Source organism: Urtica dioica, chromosome 1 (assembly GCF_054948205.1).
Source record: "Urtica dioica subsp. dioica isolate 48M chromosome 1, U.dioica_male_clone48M_v1_H2, whole genome shotgun sequence".
Lineage (NCBI taxonomy): Eukaryota > Viridiplantae > Streptophyta > Magnoliopsida > Rosales > Urticaceae > Urtica > Urtica dioica.
In genome coordinates this window covers 17,684,106-17,705,141 of record NC_142756.1, presented here as the reverse complement: position 1 = coordinate 17,705,141, position 21,036 = coordinate 17,684,106, and the positions used below count along the sequence as shown (strand labels likewise).

The window sequence follows — 21,036 nt, the reverse complement described above, 5'->3', positions numbered from 1 at the left end:
CTATTGTACATTTTATGTAATAAAGTCTCACGAAGACTCTTGCTTGTAACCGCTGAATAATTAATAAAGAGTTGAAACTTTCATTCATGCTTCCATGTTTGTTTGAAGCTTTATGATAAACCTTAGTTTTTAGTCTTTAAACAAACCTAATAACAAATGAAGAGTCACATACAGATTCACATGAATAGACTCTTCATGGTTTGCTAAAGAACAGTATATTCTCAATCTAAGGATCAAAGGACTATTGATCTCAGTATGATTGTTAAGAGAACCTATGATGTCTGGTTATGAGACATAGAGAGTTCGAGACTCTATAGTTCTTTCTAAGTATCTTGTAAAGATACTGAATTGACCAGTGCACTTGTAGAGAAAATGTAATAACAAACCATTAAACCTCTTCTGTCTCAAAGTCACTATGTATGAATTGCATCATGCTTACCTCAATCCTGAAATGAGACATGTCACTTCATAGCTTACATACTATCTTTTGAGAAAGTCAAAGTTCTAGATTCACTATTTGATATAGACATGACATATCGATGAGGTACTAAGTTATGAAGATGTCATGAACAACTTTGCGAAGATCTCATAGATATGGAATTCATGTACAAGATTGCTGAAATACAATGTATATCACCTCATGCTTTGTTCCATGGAATGTGAATAAATGAACTGGTCAGTGTCCAAATTGAGTCATGACTCTTTTGGATGAATCAATGTGACTTGTTAGCTCCTCGTCAATACATTGTTTCTAACTTATTCACAAGTGACAAAGGAGTTGAGGAAATGACAACTAGAAGGGTAAAATGGTAATTTTATAAATCCCATCTAGTTGATGATATTCATGAAGTGTAAACATAGATAATATTCAATGGATCCACTCATCACACTTAAGTAGAATTTTGAGTAGAAAATATATTCATTTGAACCGAGAGATTTTTAGTGTCAACTCTTTAGTGGTGACAGTTGACATTAAGCTAGAGCTTGGAAAAGGTTTGTGAACTTTTGTGCCCAAGTATGCTAGCTCAAGTTTTTTTTCATTTGGATCCATGAGGTCACTATCACAAGTCATTAGAGTAGGATTTGTTAAACTAGTAGCTAAATCAAAACAAGTTCAAGTGTTGAACTAGACGAATTTTACAAAGATTGTCTAAAAGGAAATTTTGTCTATTTGGACATAAGATGGTATAAATGTCAAAATACGATTTTGGACATTGTCATATGATGACAATGTGAAGTAATTTACATGGCCAAGATTGGATTTGGGCCTTGAGGATCGAATTTCATTTTATGGAATTTTATGTGAAAATTCTACATGGGCTTTTCTTGTATTGTCTTTAACAAATAAAGAAACATCTAGAAGCATGTTCTAGATGATAATTTTCGTGGCTTCCATCAAAGAAAGAGGGAAATTATTTTGTGCATTGATGTATGAAGATACTTGCCAAAAAAGAAAAGATGAAACAAAATTATAGCACATGGCTATTGAGTTACACGTCGAAAGAGAGAAAAAGGGAAACAAATTTCCAGCCTTGGTATTACTATGATAGGAATGGGAAACAAATATTGTGCTCATGAATATGTGATATTCAGCCATAATAGAAAAGAGGAAATTGCATCTTTTGCATTGTTTCAAGGCAATTCATTCTCCTATAAATACCACACCTCATTCATAATGTTAAAACAAGTTTTGGTGAGCCTTTCTCTCCCTTGTTTGGCCGCGTACCCTCTCTCCCTCTTTTCTTCTTGCTCTTTTGTTTTGGCACCTAGGTCCTCATTAGACCTAGCATTTTGTATTAGCTCTTTGGCTCTAAGAATAGTTCTTAGGTAATTGTGTTTAATAGTGTCCAATCACTAAATCTTTTCCAAACTTGAAGACTCTAGTGGTAGAAACTATCGTGGTTACTCGGATTCAAGAAGACACGAAGGAGACAAGCTAAGTGGGGAGACAAGAGATTCAACCAATCCACAAGCTTCTCAACGCTCAAGCTTCAAGCGAGGTTGGTACCAAGTGAAAACTCATTATAGTTTTATTTTAGATTACATGTTCATGCACTTTGTCTAGGTAGTAAAATCGTTTTACATGTTTTAGTCGCTTACAAGAAGCGATAAATTATTCTTAATCCTAGATCTATTCCAACACCTATGGGGTCATCGAGGAGAATTCCTCGCCTTTCACGGTCCATATATTGGCCGAGGTATGCACGGGAAATTTCAAACTCCCAAACCTCGCTCCATACGATGGGAAAGTGGATCCTCCTTACCATATCCAGCACTATGAAACCTGGATGAAGATGCAGGGTGTCGTTTCCGGTGCCATGTGCCAAGCTGTTAGTCTTACCCTCACCGGACTCGGCTTCAAGTCGTTAAAGAACTCCCAACGCGTCCAAACGCGCCCGGAAATCTCCACTGAGAATCTCCTACGTCTCCAAAAGAGAGAAAACACACATTCTCTCCCGAGTAATTCGATCCTAGAGTCCAGAGACGTCGTCGAGATCTACTCCGTGATCCGTCTCCTCTGTCGAGCACACTCCCTAGGCTCCGCGCCTCATACACCGTTATGTTGTCGCTCGTTTTTGGACAACTATTTAGGAGCCTAAAACGGTTAGATCCAAGGCCGGACCAAGTGATTTGGCTTTGGCTCGAGCGTGTCGGACTTGGTATCTCAAGTCGTCCCTTAGCTGTTGAAGATGCTTGCCTCGTCCAAACACCTGAAAAGAGGGAAAGAATGTGTGAACTACAAAGGGAAAACAAATGGGGTACCTCTGTTTACCTCTCTGACGGTCAACATTAGTAGGATTGAGGTGGGTAAAAGAGGTTAGGTGTTTAGAGAGCCGAAGCTTGAGAGAAACGAGTGAGTTATGAGTTCAGCAGCGTTTCGGTACTCAATTTCGGATTACCTGTCTCGAGGGGTCGAGCCTTATATTTATAGGTGACCGAGGGACGTTTTGAAGGCCCCTTGGCCGAGTGACGGCCCTGGGCCAGCCGAGCGTCGATCCAGGGCCGGCCAATGGCCAAGTGACGACCATGGGCTGGCCATTGGCCGAGTGACGGCCCAGGGCCGGCCGAGCGACGATCCAGGGCCGACCAATGGCCGAGTGATGGCCCTAGGTCGGCCATTGGCTGAGTGACGGCCCAGGGCCGGCCATCGACCAAGTGACGGCCCTGGGCCGGCCATTGGCTGAGTGACGGCCCAGGGCCGACTGAGTGACTTCCCAGGGCCGGCCATCGGCCGAGTGACGACCCTGGGCTGCCATTGGCAGAGCGACGGCCCAGGGCTGGCTGAGCGACTAACCAGGGCCGAACATCAGCCAAGTGACGGCCCTGGGCCGGCCATTGGCTAGGTGACGGCCTAGGGCCGGCCGTGCACCGAAGGAAGACCCAAGGTTGGCTGGTATCGCGGTCGTCATCGTCTCACCGGGTTGGGACTGGCAGGTAACATTAGCCCCCGAAGTTTATCATCGAGTGTAACTCGTGTGGTAAACTCAAGGTCTCCGTTGTCGTTGGCCCAGCGGAGCAACCCATCGTCAAAAGGTATGTCCCGATCGCTTTTAATTATTATTTTTTCTTTGGCCGCTCTATTTTCCACATCTTTTCGTCTCGTTGCACGTGCCTATGGAGCCTACCAACCACCTCTCAGGGTGTGGGGCCATTGAGGATGATCTTTTTCCTCTACTCGGGGATCAACACGTGGACTTGGACGGTTTTTTGGTCCAATTTTCATCCCCCTCAACTGCCTACAACGTACCATACTCGTCCTCATCAAACACGAACAAGATAGAGATGGTCGGGGACGATTTTTCTTCGATTGAAGCATGGTTGGCTGGCGAGGAAGGGGCCGCGCGTGTTGGAGACGGCCCGTGCCGCCAGAGGGATACCGGCCCGACCGTGCTTGGCGCCGAGGAGGGCCAGACCGACCGGCGCGGGACCTGCCTGGGCGATAGGCATGCCGGGGACGTCGTGCGCGCAGGCTGGGCCGACTAAGAGGACGCCGGCGGGTTGCACAACCCTGGCGAGGGCGTCTTCGGGAGACGCGCCAGCCTTGGGCGGTGCCGCGCGGGTCGCTGCTGGTGTCGGGAGAGACCCCCACCCCCCCCCCCGGCCGGGATGGGGTGTTTGGCTGCCCGTGGACGTCCTGGGTGGAGCGCGCTCACCGTCTGTCGGCCGTGCCAGCGACGCGAGCGGCCCGGGTGTGGCCGCGCCGGAGAGGGCGCGCGCCGATGAGGAGGTGCCAGGCAGGAGGCGGGCCGGCCAGGGGGTGGCGGCCTGCTTGTCACCCGAGCAAACCATAGGCCCGAGTGGGCCGGGCCTGCGCGTTGCAAACCCAGCCGGCCGAGAACCGGGCCGGGCCGTTGGGCTGGGCGCGCGCCAGGAGGGCGTGGGGCCGTTCGGGTCGGGCCCGAGTGTGAAGGACCCAGCCAGTCGAGAACTGGGCTGGGCCATTGGGCCAGACGCACGCGAGGAGGGTGAGGGCCCGCTCGGGCCGGGCTTGAGTGGGAATGACCCTGTCGGCCGAAAACTGGGCCGGGCCATTGGGCCGTACGCGCGCATAGGGAAGAGCTTGAACGGTCAAGGGCCGGGCCGGCCCGAAGTTGGGAGCCCGGCCGACCAGGGGCCGGACGCGCATACGGGTGATCTCGCAGGTCTGACGTGGGGTAGGCGGGCCTTGCCGTACCGCGGGTGCGCGCGGGGAGCCGGCCGACTCGATCGAGCGATCGTCAGGGGGTCTCATCTTGCTCGAGGAGCGTTCCCGATGCCGAGCGCTCGGGCGATTCGTCTGGCCGCCACGCCACGCCGACCATGATGCTTTCACTGACCGCGCGCGAGGAAGCGCGAGCTCTAGCCTTTCCGGTCGGAGATTCAGCGATTCGCGGCGACATTGATTGTTCAGGTGTCGACGTCCCAAGCTCGTTTTCGCTCGCTAACTTTATGAGTCTGAGAAAGCGCTATTGCATCCCAGATTCGATATCGATCTTGAGGCCGCTGCCCGACGACCTTCCTACTCACCTGCGAAAGGGGTACGCTGCAGTCCACGAAGCGAGCCTTCACGAAGGGTTGCAACTCCCTTTCCAGCCTGTGATTCAGGACTTGTTGGTTCGATTGAAGGTACATGCTTCGCAGATGTCCCCTTTTTTCTACCGGGTGGTCGCATCATGCCACATGATGCTCTATCGAGCGAAGAAGAGAGCCGTCACTGTAGACGACATCCAGAACCTCATGGTTGTTCGCGGGGTGCCCGGGAAACCGGGTTCCTATCTAGTGGCACACCGAAAGCGCCTCGCCATCATCATGAAGGTCACTTCGAAGCACCGATATCCTTAGGTGTGGGTGTCTGAGTCTGCCTTCGGGGTGGCGCCCCTTGCGTTCGGTCCCGCGGCCGACTTCTCACATGTATGCGATATTAAGGGCTCCGAGCTTGAAACGGTAATCAGGGCGGTCCCAGATTCGAGGCTGCAAGGATCGCTCGTTGAATCCCTGGACCTAATGGCGACGACCGGGTGGTTCATTCCCGGCGATGACATGCCACGATGCCCGGTCCTCAGTGCGTAGGTCATGGAGGGCCTCGAGTCTGAGGCGGGAGGTTCCTCTGCTCCCATCCCCGACGCGGGGGGTACTAACCACATATATTAATTTTTTTGCTATCGCAGTACTTTTATCACTTACGCTTGTTATCTCGTTCTAATTGATTGACGCTCTTTGTAACAGATACTATGGCTCGAGATCGTTCGCATGCGCATGTGCCGAGGATGCAACCTACTGCCAAAGCTGTGGCCGCGGCCCACTCTTGAGTTGAGGCTCGTCGCGGGGGATCGCCGGTGCGGGCGAGGAATGAGGTGATCTCTTCGAACACGCGACCGACGTCGTCGGTCTCTCTTAGTTCGCCCTTAAGTCATAAGCGCGCTCATACGTCGGTGGCGCCAGACGGCATGAACTCGATGCTCCTAGCGGAAGCGGTGGAGCTGAGGGGCCAATGCTCCCAAGGAATCAACGAAGCCCCCCTGAGAGATTTCAAAGGTCTTCTAACGACAAGCGACATCGAATATTTCCAGAACGGGATCAGCGATGCTCGGAAGGTACGATCTGCTATTTGACTCATACATAGCCATGATACTTATCTCGATTGCGCACGCGCACCCCTCTTTTGCAGATGCTTGCACATCAAGAGCGAGGCGACCGCATTCTCCGGGACATGGAGAGCGCGGCGGCCGATCATGCCGCCGCTCTAGCGGGGGTCCGGACTGCCCATGAGTTTAAAGCGCTCGAGGACGAGTCGAAGCGGACTCGCGAGGAGGTGTCTCATCTAGGCGCGGAGCTGGCCACCGAGAGGTCATTGCGAGCGGCTGAGCAAGCGTCTCGGGAGAAGGCAGAACAGTCGGCCGACACGTTTCTAGGGGAGACGAGGAAACTCCAAGCGTCACTTTCGGGCCGAGACGAGGAACTGAAGATGCAAGCCGGCGAGCTAGATTTCTCGCGTCAAGGAGAAGAGGGAAAGAGACTCCCTGATGGTGGAGATGCAAGCCCTCATTGAAGAGAAGGACGACGCCGTGCGGGCTAAGACGGACTTAGAGGATGACTGGGACATCGCCCTAGAGGAGGCTCGTTACACGTCGGCCGTACGGGTCCGTGATGCGACCGCAAAGGAGAACGCGTATTGCGGGACCACCTTTTCTTTCTTCGATGGCATGTTTCCTCCCTTGGATGACGTGCCACAGGTGGACGACCCTCGTCCCCAGGTTCCTGCAGAGGCTGCTCAGTCGACGAACTGCCCACCTGACGGAGAGGCCACCGACGGGTCGGGCGTCCCTCCGCCCGAGATTGATGAGGAGCAGATCGACTTTGGTTCCGAGTAGTCGGTTTTGTTTTGATTTCCCGCGCATTTGTTTAGCGCTTGTCTTATCTTCCTTACGAATATTTGTCGTATTTTCTTTTTCTTTCGTTGGGTTTTTTCCGCAACATTGTTTGTTTCTGTTAAATCTTTTCCCGGTCTATTGTGCGTCTTATTTTCTCGATTTACTATGCTTAGCGTAATCGATTCGTGTAATCCGGCTAGTGCGTGTCTTACGACCCTTGGTTTACTATGTCTAGCGTAACCAGTTTGCACGGCTTAACGCCATACTTAGTGGCGAGGTTTCCCGTGGACGCTGGCTAGACCAGTTTCGTCCGGCAGGTGTGAGCCTTTGAAATCCATTCGCGACTCGCTGCCTATCGGTGCGCGAGCTGGATGGCTACCGTGCTTATTTTCCAACGTGTACGCTACCTGTCGGCGTGCGTGTTATGTGCCGGGACGGGCATGAGGCAAGCGCAGTTCCCATCGAGCGCGGTACCTGTCGGTATGCGTATTACGTTTTGGGTTTTGACTGCCGCCTAAGGATCAGCGGTCCGGTGCGCGGACGTGACCTGTTGACATCTCGCTACCTTTCGGCGTGCGAGGCGTCGAATCGTGTGAGAGCGTCGCGCGAAAAAGGATCAGCGGTCCGTTGCGCGGACGCGACCTTTTGACATCTTGCTACCTTTCGGCGTGCGAGGCATCGAATCGTGCGAGAGCGTCGTGCGAAAAAGATATGTACCTGTTAGCCCCCCGAGTTTCTTGTGTACTCGTAGAGGAGACTAGAAATTATAATAATGTGCGACAAAGGTTTTGAGGCGAAATGTAATCCCATTACTATGTCAAAATAGATTAAAATTACATTCCCAGGCCATTGGCCTTATTTAAACTTGAAATTGTCTCTCAACAAAATCGGAAATAAAATGAAAACAAACGAGCATAAAGAATCGGGAACAAGCTTCTATTGGTAATATTACCTCAGATGCTCGGCGTTCCATGGATGCATGAATACGAGTCCTTCCAGGTTCTCAAGCTCGTACGTGCCGCCATGGATGGCTTGGCGCACACGATACTGGCCTTCCTAAGTGGGACCTAGGACTCCCGCCCCCTGCACCTTGGTGTTTTGGAACACCCTTCGGAGGACGAGGCTCGCGTCGGCGAACTTCCGAAGCTTGACCTTGGAGTTGTAGTACTTTTCGACCTTTCTCTTTAGTGCAGCGAGGCGAGTAAGTGTGTCCGCCCTCTTCTCGTCAATGAGGTCCAGCTCGAGCCTTATTGCTTCGTTGTTGGCGGTTTCCTCGAATTCTTCGATGCAAAAGGTCGAGAGCTTGGTCTCGATGGGTACTACGGCCTCGATGCCGAATGCAAGTGCGAAAGGGGTTTCGCTAGTTGCGTTCCGCACGGTCGTCAGATATGCCCACAAGACCATGGGGAGCTCCTCGGCCCACGCCCACTTTCTTTCTTCCAGCTTCTTCTTTAGGTTTTCCTTGATTGTCTTGTTGACCGCCTCGACTTGGCCGTTGGCCTGAGGATGAAGAGGGGAGGAGAAGGTCTTGCTCATGCCCAACAGTTCGCATATGTCGCGGACGCGTACGTTGTCGAATTGCTTTCCGTTGTCAATCACGATCGACGCGGGGATCCCGAAGCAACAGACAATGTTTTTCCAGATGAAATTAGTCGTGTTTTCCTCCGTGATCTTTGCCAAGGGTTCTGCCTCTACCTATTTTGTGAAATAATCGATAGCCACGATTGCGTGTTTGTATTGTCTCGGGGTCGTAGGCAGCTCACCAATGAGGTCGATTCCCCACTTTGCGAAGGGTCGAGGTACAACGATCGGGCATAGCTGGGCCGGCGCCTGGCGTGGGATATGGGCAAATCTTTGGAATTTGTCACATCTTTTGGCCCACTCATAAGAGTCCTTTTTCAAGGTCGGCCAAAAGTACCCGAGCCTTAGCAGCTTCAGGGCCAAAGACTGTCCGGCGGCGTGGTTCCCACACAACCCCTCGTGTATCTCACGGAGCGCTTTCTTTGCCTTGACCTCGGTTAAGCATCAGAGGAGGGGCATAGCGTACCCTCTTTTGAACAGGTTGTCCCCCCTCATCATGTACTTCGGCGCCAAGCTTTTTAGCTTTCTGGCTTCTTCCTTATTTTCGGGGACGACTCCTCGCTTGAGGTACTCCACAAGTGGCGTCATCCATGAGGGGGGTGGAACTACGTTGACCACCCCTACGTCGCTTCTCGAGATGTAGGGCCAAGTTAGCACTTCTATCGGAACGCTGCCCTCTCCATCTTCGTCTATCCCAGATGCAAGGCGCGCCAGGGCGTCGGCTTTAAGTTCGCCTCTCGGGGAACCTAGACTATCTCAAACCATGACAGGGCCTCCAGGTTCTTCTGAGTCTTTGACAGATATGCGACCATGTGCGGCTCCTTGGCTGCAAAGTCACCCTTCACCTGATTCACAATTAGTTGTGAGTCGCAATAGATGCGCAGGTTCTGGACTTCTAGCTTATTTGCCAACTCCAAGCCAACAATCAGAGCCTCGTACTCCGCCTCGCTGTTGGAGGCCTTGAACTCGAATCGTATGACATACCTCAATTTTTCCCTTTCGGGGTTTGTGAGTATGACGCCGGCGCCAGCCCCCGGGCATTCGATGCTCCATCTATGTGCAAGTCCCAGACTGGCCCTATCGGGTCACTTGTACTTTTCTTCGACGACCCATCGTGGTCATTCTCCTTGTCTTCCTCGTCTTCGTTGTCTTTATCCGTTAAGGGCGTGCTGGTGAACTCTGCCACAAAGTCGGCGAGGGCCTGGCCTTTGATAGCGGTTCTCGGTTGAAACTCGACCCCGTACTCTACCAACTCTTGGGACCATATAGCCATTCGCGACGAGGTCCCTTTTTGTAGAGCCTTCTTGATGGGATGTCCCGTGCAAACCACGATCGGATGCGCTTGGAAGTAAGGGCGCAATTTTCTCACGCTCATGAGAAGGGCGAGGGACAATCTCTCGATTCCCGGTTATCGAGTCTCGGCGTCAAGGAGTGCCTTGCTAACGTAATAAACCGGCCATTGGACCTTGTTTTCCTCGTGTACTAGAACAGCGCTCACGGCCATGTCCGAAACCGCGAGGTAGACATACAAGGTCTCGCCGTCTTTCGGCTTTGCAAGGAATGTAGGGGAGCTGAAGTACGCCTTCATTTCATGGAATGCCTCCTCGCACTCCTTCGTCCACACGAACCCGTCGGTTTTTTTCAATTCCTTAAAGAATGGTTGGCACCTGTCGGTGGCCTTGGAAACGAATCGCGTCGGGGCGGCGAATCTTCCCGTCAAACTCTGCACTTCTTTAACTCTTTACGGCGACCTCATTTCCAAGATCGCCTTAATTTTCTCGGGATGAGCTTCGATCCCACGGAGGCTCACCATGTAGCCCAGGAATTTTCCAGACTCAACCCCGAAAGCGCACTTGTTGGGATTGAGTTTCATCTTGTAATGCCGCAGGATTGCGAACATCTCCCTAAGGTCTCGAACATGGTCGTGGGCTTTGAGACTTTTGACTAACATGTCGTCCATGTAGATCTCCATTGTCTTTCCAATTTGGTTGGCGAACATTCGATTGACCAACCTTTGATACGTCCCACCCTCGTTTTTTAGGCCAAAAGGCATGACCTTGTAGCAGTAGAGTCCGCGGTTCGTAACGAAGGTGGTCTTGATTTGATCCAGTTCGTGTATGCGGATCTGATTGTATCCCGAATAGGCGTCCATGAAGCTTAGCAGTTCATGGCTCGCCGTGGCATCCACGAGTTGCTCGATTCTTGGGAGAGGAAAGCTATCCTTCGGGCAGGCCTTGTTGAGATCTTTGTAATCGATGCAGATCCGCCACTTCCTGTTCGGCTTCTTTACCATGGCGACATTGGACACCCACTTGGGGTGTTCCGCCTCCCTAATGAAGTTAGCGGCGAGAAGCTTGTTGAATTCTTCACCAATGGCCTGGTATCTCTCTCCGCTGAAAACCCATCTCGGTTGGACGCGTTCGGTCACCCTTTTGTCGTCATTGAGGCGGTGGACCGTTATCTCGGGGTCGATTTCTGGCATGTCTGCGTGTGTCCACGCGAAGACGTCTTTGAACTCACAGAGGAAGGCTGCGAGTTGGAGTTGGATCTCGGACGGGAGCTGGGCGTCTATCTTGACTACTTGGTCAGGCTTGGCAGCGTCCAACACGACGGGAACGAGGTCATCCGGTGTATCCACCTTCTAACGCTCGACATCGTCCCTTTGGTCTAATTCCCCAAGGGTGCCTCCTTCCTCGATCTTGCACGGGAATTTGTCTCCGAGTTGGAAGACGGTGCTCACCATCTTCCCCTTCCCCTTTCCATCCACACCTTGGATGTAGCACATTCTTTCCATTGATTGGTCTCCCAACATTATGGCGATTCCCTTTTCGGTTGGGAATTTCATCATCAGGTGGTAGGTGGAAGTTATGGCGTTCAGCCAATTGAGAGTTGGACGACATATGATGATGTTGTATGCTGACGGCTGGTCCACAACCAGGAATAACATGATGTAGGTGACCTCGATCCCCCCAGGTGTCCTGAAGGTAACCGGGAGGTCGATGTTGCCCTCCGTCATGACCCTTTCCTCGGAGAAGCCGAGTAGTGGGGTTGAGATTGGGGTCGACCTCAGTCTGGTCAGTTTCATCTTGTCCAAAGCCGATTTGAAGATGATGTCTGCAGAGCTGCCCTTGTCAATCAGGATCCTTCGGACAAGATTGTTAGCGACAGGGGCCGAGATGACTATCGCGTCATTGTACGGGTGGAGCACCCGCACCGCTTCCTGGTTAATGAAGAACATGGACTCGAATGGGGTCGGAGGCGAAGCCTCGTACGTGTGGTTGATATGGTGTGCTATTTTCCCTTGCGAAACTTCCCGCACGTATTTTTTCCTTTGCGTGCTTGAGTCTCCAAACTCCGGTCCGCCCATGATTGAGCCCACAACGTGCATTTGCGAGCTCTCCGGTTCTCCATCGCCGGACCTTTCCTTTCCTGCCGCGTGCGTTCTCCGCCTGCCGCGGTCGTCCCGATCATTCTGAGGACGTATTCCTTCAGCTTCCTGTCTTGGATAAGGGCTTCCTGCCGCGGGATCTTTTTTCATTGGAGCCGGGGTAGTGAACTTGTCACGAGCAAAAGACAAGATTCGATTCGGGGTTGTGTTCAAAGGTGTGAACGATGAATAACCCTTAAAGTCTTCCGCAAGTGGCGGATTCTAAGGCACGGGGGGTTGGGTATTGGAAGCCTGACTCCCATTATTTCGTCTTTTGCGGGAGTCGCCTTGCTCGTGGCTAGGTTCATCTCGACAACGAGTGCTTTGATTGTTGCTCTTGCAGTCGTCGAGGTAATCTTCGATTCCCATGAATGTCTTCGCTCGAGTCATTAACTCGGTCATGGTAGAAGGGACATGGCCGATGACGGACTTGAGGAAGTCACTTGTGCGCATGCCTTCAATGATGGCGGCGATTACGTCATTGTCGTCAAAGCGGTCGACCTTGTTCGATTCTTCATTGATTCGGGCAAGGTATCATCTAAGAGACTCGCCACTCTCTTGGCTGATTGACCATAGGTACATCTTGGTCTTCTTTTGGACCATAGATGTAGCGAAGCATGCTAGGAACATGTCCTTCAGGTATTTGAAAGATGGGATGCTTCCCGGCCTTAAGTTCTTGAACCACTCGAAGCCGATTCCGACGAGGGTAAGACTAAAAGCTTGGCACATGGCACCGAGAGCGACACCCTGCATCGTCATCCAAGTTTCATAGTGCTGGATATGGTAAGCGGGATCCGCTTTCCCATGGTATGGAGCGAGGCTCGGGAGTTTGAAATTTCCCGTGCATACCTCGGCCAATATCTAAGCCGTGAAAGGCAAGGAATTCTCCCCAACGACCCCATAGGCGCTTCCGCCTACTCCATATTCTCGGAGATCTCGTACTTCATTTCGAAGATTATGGATCACAGTGACCACATCGAGACCGGTAGTCGGAGTAACTCCATGTTCGCGAAGAGTCACCTGCCGCTTCTCATTGGACCCTTGACCTGTGCGGCGGTTCCCGTTAGTCGGGGCTGCCGGGGGGATGTTTCGCCGAGAGCTTAGTCGCTCTTTTAAGTCATCATCACGCTCGTTGCGTTGGGTAGTAAGATGTCTGTAAGATCTGGGCTTGCCGCACGGAGGTGCAGGCTTCGTCTAAGACGGCGCGCTCTTCGTGTGCCCTGACTTTCCACAACATTCTTCCTCTGACCAAGTCGGTCATGGGCCGAACGTCGGGAGTTCCCCTCCTGCAAGGCCGCATTTGTATTCCCCGTCTTGGGTGAAGGATCCAAAGGACCGGCTTCATTCACAGCGGGGAGTTCCCCGTCCTTTGTGAGAGGAGCCTCGATATCGTCCGAATCATTAGCGCCCTCGTAATCTAGATCGCGGTCGCGACTTTCCTCATTAAGGTTCTTGGGATCCCTGTTGGAGATCACCGTGTTATGCATAGGTTATTTCGCAGCCAGTCTGCCTGTGGTACCTTGCATTCTTCGACTTTATTAGGCGGATATTCTCCTCCAACTCCATGATGCGGTCGTCCCTGCTATCTGGAGATGGAGATGGTGAGCTGGTCGAGCTCTCTTCAGGGAGCGACTCTTCATCACCATGCGCTCGGGAGCGCAAGAAATATTTTTTTGTCCCAGCAGCGTTATCGGGGTTGTTAACACCCTCAGAACATATGGGTGGTTGATTACTAATCTTTTCTCGAGTCCGAGAAAATCGAGATTTCAGAAGAAAAGAAAAAGATGGATAGAAGGGTTTTCGGGCTGTATAGGTCGAGAAGTACCCCTCCTTCTAGCGCCAAAATATTGTCGCACGAAAATGAACAACTATTAAAATCTTCGGTCGGTTCGATCCAAGGTCGGACCAAGTGGCCGCACCTGAGCCAAAAGTGTGAACTCGAAAGTCTCGAGTTGGGTTTCCTCCAGTCGGAGGGTTTTTTAGAGGAGAGAAGGGGTGAATCGGGGGAGTGATTGTGCCCTTGTGAATAGGAATCAAGTCAGAACGTAGTTGAAGGGGTATGTAACGCTGTATCAGGCGCGGAGCCTGAACGATGTGCTCGACAGAGGAGGCCGAGCACGGAGGAGTCCTCGACGACTGGGATCGAGTGACTCGGGAGAGAATGTGTGTTTTCTCTTATTTGGAGGCGTTGGAGACTCTAAGTAAAGAGTTCCTTGTTGGGGGGGGTGTACAGGACACGTAGGCAATTTTCTGTCGAAAATGGTGGACGCGTAGGCAATTTTCTGTCAAAAATGGTGGACGCGTCTAGTGTGTTAGACACGCAGGAGATTTTCAGTGGAAAATCTTGGGAGCACGCTTGGGCTCTAGATTAAACGCTCGATCAGAAGAAGCGACGCTTGGGAGTCCTCGAGAGCGTCTCAGAATCTCTGAGAGCGAGAAATCTTGCTGAGGGTGCTTCAGGTCAAAGATGGTATCCAAAGAAGCAGATAGAAGAGTGAGTTTCCAAGGGAATGAATGAGATGGGTTTCCCCTCAATGAGAGGGGGTATTTATAGTAGTTGAAGGGCCTTAAGAGGCCTGTACTTCGTCCATGTGGGACTAGAGAGCGCGCTCCGCCAAGAAGAGGAGCGCAGCGCGCGCGGTGTGAGCATGGTATGGCGCGGCGAGCAGTCTGCACGGCGCGGCACGCAGAATGCTTGGTGCGGGGCATGGATAGCTATGCGCGCACGCTTCATTTCCAGGGGTGTGTGGCCCACCTTGTCGGCCGTTTGTGGGCCTTATTGATCTTCGATGACCTGGCCTGTTGGGTTTTCGGGGCTAGGTATTTCATGCAAGTCGCATGAAACATAAAAGTCTCTACTCGAGGAATCAAGGTCGACACGAGGATTTGTTAATAAACTCGTGGACACGTGACTCTACTCAAGGATTTATCTCGACTCGAGGAGGAAGACGGCTCGACTCGAGGAGGATGACTTGACTCGAGGAGCAAGGCTTGACTAGAGGAAAGTGACTCGACTCGAGGAGCTAAAACTTTGGCACGAGGACTTGCCAGTCAACTCGTGACAGAAGGCTTGCCGCTCTTCAGGACCTTCGGCCCTTTGAACGGCGTGTCTTCTCGGTATTTCGGATTTTCCGAAAACGACCGACAACATTAGCCCCACAAGTTCCTCGCTCGAGAGGCTCCGGGCAGTGAACTTTCAGTTGTTTCAGCCGAGTGTTTGAGTAAAATTTATTTCCCAGAGTTTCGTCGTCACGAAGCCTTTGTGATTATGAAGAATGTTCCCACAATTCCATGTGCTCTCTCTCGCTTTTCCTTCTCTCTCAACACGAGTGTGTGATCAACACGTGGAGGAGGATCTAAGCGGATATGAGGCGTAGCTCGACGTGGGCGAGGCGGAGGCAACTGCATCCATCGCTCTAGCCTCGGAGCAAGGGAACGTGCGCGCGCAAGCAGGCGGGCGCGTGTGCGGAGGTGGACCGGTGTGTCGCGACTTGTTGATCTTTGGGTGAAGTCCCGCCCAAGTCTTTCTTCAATGGCGTTTTGTTTGATGATATCTTCAAGCCGGAGTTTGTGGGACTCGTCGATGACTAGCATGGCAATTATTGTCTAATTGTGGCCTGTTACGGGAAGATCATGGCGTCTGTCTCGGCCAGCATGGAAGGCGACTGCACTTTTGCGTTTCGCAAAGGTGTGCTCATTCCGAGGTCTCGGAGACAGAGGTTGATGCTGCGAGCTGATGCTTCGAGAAGACGGAGTGGTATACCCTTCATGAATATCATCAACTAGCTGGGATTTACAAAATTACCATTTTATCTTCTAGCTGTTATTTCCTCAACTCCTTTGTCACTTGTAAATAAGTTAGAAACAATGTATTGACTAGGAGCTAATAAGTCACATTAATTCATCCAAAAGAGTCATGACTCAATTTGGACACTAGCCAGTTCATTTATTCACATTCCAAAGAAAAAAGCATGAGGTGATATACATTGCATTTCAGCAATCTTGTACATGAATTCCATATCTATGAGATCTTCACAAAGTTACTCATGACATCTTCATAACTTAGTACTTCACCAATAGGTCTTGTCTATATCACATAGTGAATCTAGAACTCTTACTTTGTCAAATGAGAATACGTAATCTATGAAATGACATGTCTCATTTCAGGATTGAGGTAAGCACGATTCAATTCATACGTACTGACTTCGAGACATAAGAGGTTAAATGGTTTGTTCTTATTCTATCTCTAGAAGTGCACTGGTCAATTCAGTACCTTCAGAAGATACCTAGGATGAACTATAGAGTCTCCAACTCTCAATGTCCCATAACCAGACATCATTGATTTTCCTAACAATCATACTGAGATCAATAGCCATTTGATCCTTAGATTGTGAATATACTGTTTTAAGCAAATCATGAAGAATTTGTTCATACAAATCTATATTTGACTCTTCATTTGATGTTAGGTTTGTTTAAGGACTAAAGACTATAGTTTATCATAAAGCTTCAAACAGACAATGAAGAATGAATGAACGTTTCAACTTTTATTAATAATTCAGCAGCTACAAGCAAGGGTCTTCGTGAGACTTTATTACATCAAATGCCTTAAATAAAGACTACTACTACTCTTCTTGTAGGCACCATTGACAACATTAAGTTGGTGTCGGCCTTCAACTGGGCTACCAATTAGGCTCCACACCTTCAACAGACTCACCCCCGATAAGGATGAGACTACTGCTCGAAATGTGTTGTATTATCTCGAAATGCACCATAAAGAGACTCCTACTTAGGTTCAATTCTCAATTCCCACCATTCTTACGTATGTTTCAGGACTCTTTGTCGCCACTTTCGTAGTTGAAGGGCAGCGGCACTGATTTGAAAGCTCGGTACTTGCCAACGTTGTTCAAATGCTCATTTTCCAACCTAACAAATAAAAGAAAACATCACCATTTTTTCAGTTCATGATGTTGCTTTCCAAGCAAAGAATAGATAAAAAGTCACAATGATACCTAAAGAAATTCCAAATGCCTCGACGGATGATTTCGAGACATGCAAAAATTGCGGCCAATGCCTTTCTGTGAATAAATGGAGCTTCTCTGAACCCCAAAACCGTCTGCATCCAAGCAAACCGCAGCAAACAGTTCAAAACCTGCCGGGAAAATTAGCACCGGTTTTAGATAAACAGTAGTATAATAAAAACTCTAGAGACTGGCCACAGAAAACTATATAAAAAAAAAAATCCATATACTTTTTTAAATTTGATCTCTTACGATTGCCACAAAGTAGACTGCCTTGCTGCGCAGGACGAGCTTGTCTCTCAACCAAGGGTTCTTTGACTTCCTTTGAAGAAGACCCCAATCCAAGACGATATCCCACCAAGTGGCGAAGATGGTTGCCCCAGCTGACGTGGTTGCAGCAATGACAAGAAGTAAATTGCCCTTCTTCTGCTCGTAAAGTGTCCTCGTACACACTGCCACAAGAATGGAGAAGTATTTAAGGCCATTATATGTGTGCATTCTGTCTCTCTCCTCTACCAAACGCCGTACACACTGCAACGTTATAAAGGACGTGGTTTTGATCAGAATGATAAAAAATAAAAATAAAAATTAAATATATAATTAAGGGTCTTTTCTGGGGTACCTGAAGGAACCGAATCCAAAACGGATAAGCTGCGACGATGATGTAGAAAGCTTCGAAGACGGTGCTGTCTAGGCACTTTCTGCTGTCTCTTTTCCTGAAATTTCCTCGGATGTAGTAACACACGTAGAACTCCAAACTTCTGATGGCTTGAACCTGTATTTTTGTTTTTTAGTGGTTTATTTTTAGATACTGGTTATGGTTCACATGTTAAAACAAGCGCTATGAGTTCAAACCTGACTTGTCAGTTGATCTGCCAAGAAAAAGTCCGGAAGAGTAACCTATATGATTTGACATTTGTGATTTTGATGATAATAGTTTTTGAGGGACTAAAAAGTTTGAATCTTGACCTTGTAGAGCGGGGCTAAAAGGCAATGCAATGTAGAGGTTAGCAGAAAAAAGCGAGTGGAGCGATATATTATGTTGAGAGGACAGAACAATATGATAAGAATAACCTGTAAAATAGAAACAATTTATTTGTATTTAATCAGAGAGCATATATGTTTGGTTGAGTGGACTTGTATAGAGCAAAAACTCACAGAAACTAGGATAAGAGGAACAAGTTCGGGTAATGTTTTGAAGTGATTAGTTTCTCGGTCCATGTCCATATTCAGATTCGAGGCTACAGCAGCCAAAGAAAGAACGGCAAGACCTGCGCTGAGAAGAAACACCTCTCTGTATTCCAGTACCGTTCCTTCTTTGAGCCCAAATATGAAAGGATAGTTGACTCGGTACCGCTTCCAAAAGTATATGTTCCCCGCGAACAGAAACATGTGAAGGACGATGAACCCGAACAAGCTGGATATAGATAAATTTAAATGAAAACGACGTTCACTAAATTAGCATATTAATAGAATGAAACTTTTATAAATGGATAACAATAAAACTGTAGAATACGAAAATCGAGAACACAGATACACGTGAAAAGTCACTGGCAGATGAGTGAAATTCATTATGTTGAGAAATTTTGTTATGATTGGAGAAAATGCAAGTGGGAAACCATAAAGGTCCATGAGTATCAGATTTTGTCCCGTGAATATCAGTTCAATTCTTCAACTATGTAATTTGAATTTCATATTATCGCACGACAGGCCTTTTGGTCAAACCAACCCCATTCAGGTCACCAAAAAAAAAAAAATAGACACAATAATGAGAATCGAGAAGTTTACCTGTAAAGAGGAAATATATTTTCCATATATGTACCACGACCTTCGCTGTCAACTATACCTCTTACATGAACAAGCACGGCAATAGTCACTACGAGAGACAGTGAACAACCAAAGAGACAGCCTGCAAATTTCTTCCCATATTATTTAGGCAGAACAATGTCAATATATATTTGTTTTGTTTTTTTTTCCTTTTTATGGAATTAATGAATTTCTTACCCAAGAAAAAGGTAATGGTGTGTTTTTCTCTTCGTTTTTTCGGCCTCAAGACGTTCATTCCTTTTTCGCGGTCTCCATTCCAGAAGTGCTTTATGAAGGAATGTTCAACCCTCTCCATCAGCTTAGTTACCTGATGAAACAATGTCGACCATACGATTGATTGATCGTCTCGCTTATGAACACGAATTTTTCCTTGATTGATCATTAAACAAAATGCACTAACTTTTTCGCAGCTTCCAAGATCTGTTCTATCAACCATGTCCAAGATAGCCTTTGAAGCACTCCTCTTTGTTATCTGCAATACTAGCACAACTACTTTAGTTCATCAAATTAGAACTGATATAAAAAGAATAGTAAGTGTTTAATTAGGGACCTTATCGTATTTCTTCGTGATCTTATAGAAAGCCAGTCTGTTCATAAACCTGTCACAATTTCATCACAAAAACAATTATTCAAGACTCAAAGACAAAATACCTTGGTTTTTCGTTATATCTGCTTATATTTACCTGTAGCTTTTCAACAGCCTGAGCTTCTGATAGAACTCACTGAAAGCCTGTGCCATCAAATCCACTGATTGCCTGAGCTGGTCCTTGTTGAACTCCGACGAAGAATACGCCTGAAACAGTTTGCGTTTTAAGGCTGAAATCGGAGTTTCGTGCTCTTTATTTATCTTCACATTTTCGAGTATCTCCATCGGACTTATCATCGCTCCTTCCACTTTATTTCCGCTACTTCCACTTTGATCACTCACTTCTCTCATCTGATTTATCCCTACTTCTTCATCTTCTTCATCTTCTTCTTCTTCTTCTTCTTCTTCTTCTTCTCTAACCACTCCTTTTTTGTTCATCTCGATCTCACGAATCGCATCCATGTGCTTCACTTGGACTTCAAAATATTCAACCAAACAAAAAATTGTAAAAAAAAAAAAACCTTTGTCAAACACGAAATCCTTGGCGCAAAAATAGAAATCACCTTGTTCTCTATCGGGCTTGTTGAAATTTCCCAAAGTCGCATCTGGATTCTCGATCTTGATCCTGAGCGCGATCAAAACATCCATTTGCCTGCTAAGCTCGTCGGCCTCAGCCACCACGTCCTCGACTTTGCTCGAGTAGAACCTCGCGACCTTTCGAAGCTCGCCTTCGATTGCGGAGAAGAATGCCGACACGTGAGCCTCGGCTTCACCATCCGCGGCGGCAAAAAGCACCGCCGCCTCTTCGTCGCTGTTCCTCGTCAAGTTCGAGCGATTCCAAGTCGTGAGGCCGCTGAAAGCTCGGTAGAGATGAACCTTCCTCTTCAGAGAGCTCTGGCTCTGATCAGCGGTGGTTATGGACTCAGAGTGTTTATGGTTGAAGAGGAGTATGTCTTTGAGGATCTTCTTCAGGTGATTGTAGTCCATGTAAGCTTCGTGCCATTCCGGGACCATTTGAGCAGCGAACTCTTTTCCGAACTTCATATCGAATTTGCTTTGAAGGCTTCGAGATCGTCAATGTATTACTACTGAGAATGATGTGGGCTTCTTCTTCTTCAATACAACTATATCTATCTATGTATAGAGAGAGAGTACGTAGGTGAGTGTGGACAGTGTAATTAATGCGGGATTGAATTTGTGGAGATTTATTTCTTCTTTGAATAATTGAGGCCAAGCTGGCATGAGAGCGCGCGATCACATCCGTTAAGAGTTTATGCTTAAAATGGTTTGGATTTTTGTATCTGACATGTGTGAATATTTGCGAACACGATAATTTGTGCCAACCCACAGTCAATATATTAGACTAATTTTGAACATGGATTTAATTATCAAAAAATTGGCTAGATAAGCCTTAAAAACAGTGGCAATTGAGTTTTAGCCAACGTTTGGTTAATTTTTTGTAAATGGCCATTGCGCCTACGTGGCAGGAAATTAACTGTTTTTTTGTTACTAAATTGCCCTTATTAATTGACGTGACTTATTAGTTATTCAGCAGTTTTTTATTTTTAAAAATAAATAAAATAGGGAAGTAGTTATTCAGCCCTTATTAATTGACGTGATTATTAACTGAATAAATAGTAGTTATTCTAATCCCGATTTTTTTTTATTTGGTTTGAGAAAAATGTGCGAGAAGTTATTGAGACTTACTTTCTATAATTCTGGCGGGATAATTTTAGTCCATATCTT

The 21,036-nt window shown here is 48.2% G+C and overlaps 2 protein-coding genes across 4 annotated transcripts; both read right to left on the bottom strand.

Moving 5' to 3' along the window:
• Positions 1-7,907: 7,907 nt before the first annotated feature.
• Positions 7,908-8,255, bottom strand: LOC149407622 (uncharacterized). The gene has a single exon (XM_089621083.1). It carries the CDS (start codon positions 8,253-8,255, stop codon positions 7,908-7,910), a length of 348 nt encoding a protein of 115 aa, XP_089477209.1.
• Positions 8,256-16,384: 8,129 nt separating this feature from the next.
• Positions 16,385-20,537, bottom strand: LOC149407621 (phosphate transporter PHO1 homolog 9-like). Of its 3 annotated transcripts, XM_089614618.1 has the most exons (13): positions 19,854-20,533; positions 19,388-19,766; positions 19,255-19,303; positions 19,105-19,176; positions 18,882-19,011; positions 18,666-18,786; positions 18,036-18,294; positions 17,847-17,951; positions 17,733-17,777; positions 17,500-17,652; positions 17,130-17,408; positions 16,869-17,008; positions 16,385-16,782 (listed from the first exon to the last, which is right to left on the bottom strand). In XM_089614618.1, exons 1-13 carry the CDS (start codon positions 20,332-20,334, stop codon positions 16,686-16,688), a joined length of 2,310 nt encoding a protein of 769 aa, XP_089470744.1. In that variant the 5' UTR covers positions 20,335-20,533; the 3' UTR covers positions 16,385-16,685. The 3 variants fall into 3 exon arrangements, with proteins under 3 accessions (XP_089470744.1, XP_089470739.1, XP_089470748.1); XM_089614613.1 differs by having other exon boundaries at positions 18,882-19,176; positions 19,854-20,537; XM_089614622.1 differs by lacking the exon at positions 16,385-16,782 and having other exon boundaries at positions 16,870-17,008; positions 17,108-17,408; positions 19,854-20,536.
• Between the last annotated feature and the right edge of the window lie 499 nt (positions 20,538-21,036).

Bases quoted from the DNA above. Each gene is read 5' to 3' on its own strand.
- LOC149407622 (XM_089621083.1), bottom strand. From the start codon at position 8,255: ATGGTCTTGTGGGCATATCTGACGACCGTGCGGAACGCAACTAGCGAA.
- LOC149407621 (XM_089614613.1), bottom strand. From the start codon at position 20,334: ATGAAGTTCGGAAAAGAGTTCGCTGCTCAAATGGTCCCGGAATGGCAC. The intron at 19,177-19,254 runs GTCCCTAATTAA...CTAGTATTGCAG, and splicing joins TCACGAAGAAATACGATAAG to ATAACAAAGAGGAGTGCTTC. The intron at 17,653-17,732 runs GTTTGAACTCAT...ACAAAAATACAG, and splicing joins CAGATCAACTGACAAGTCAG to GTTCAAGCCATCAGAAGTTT.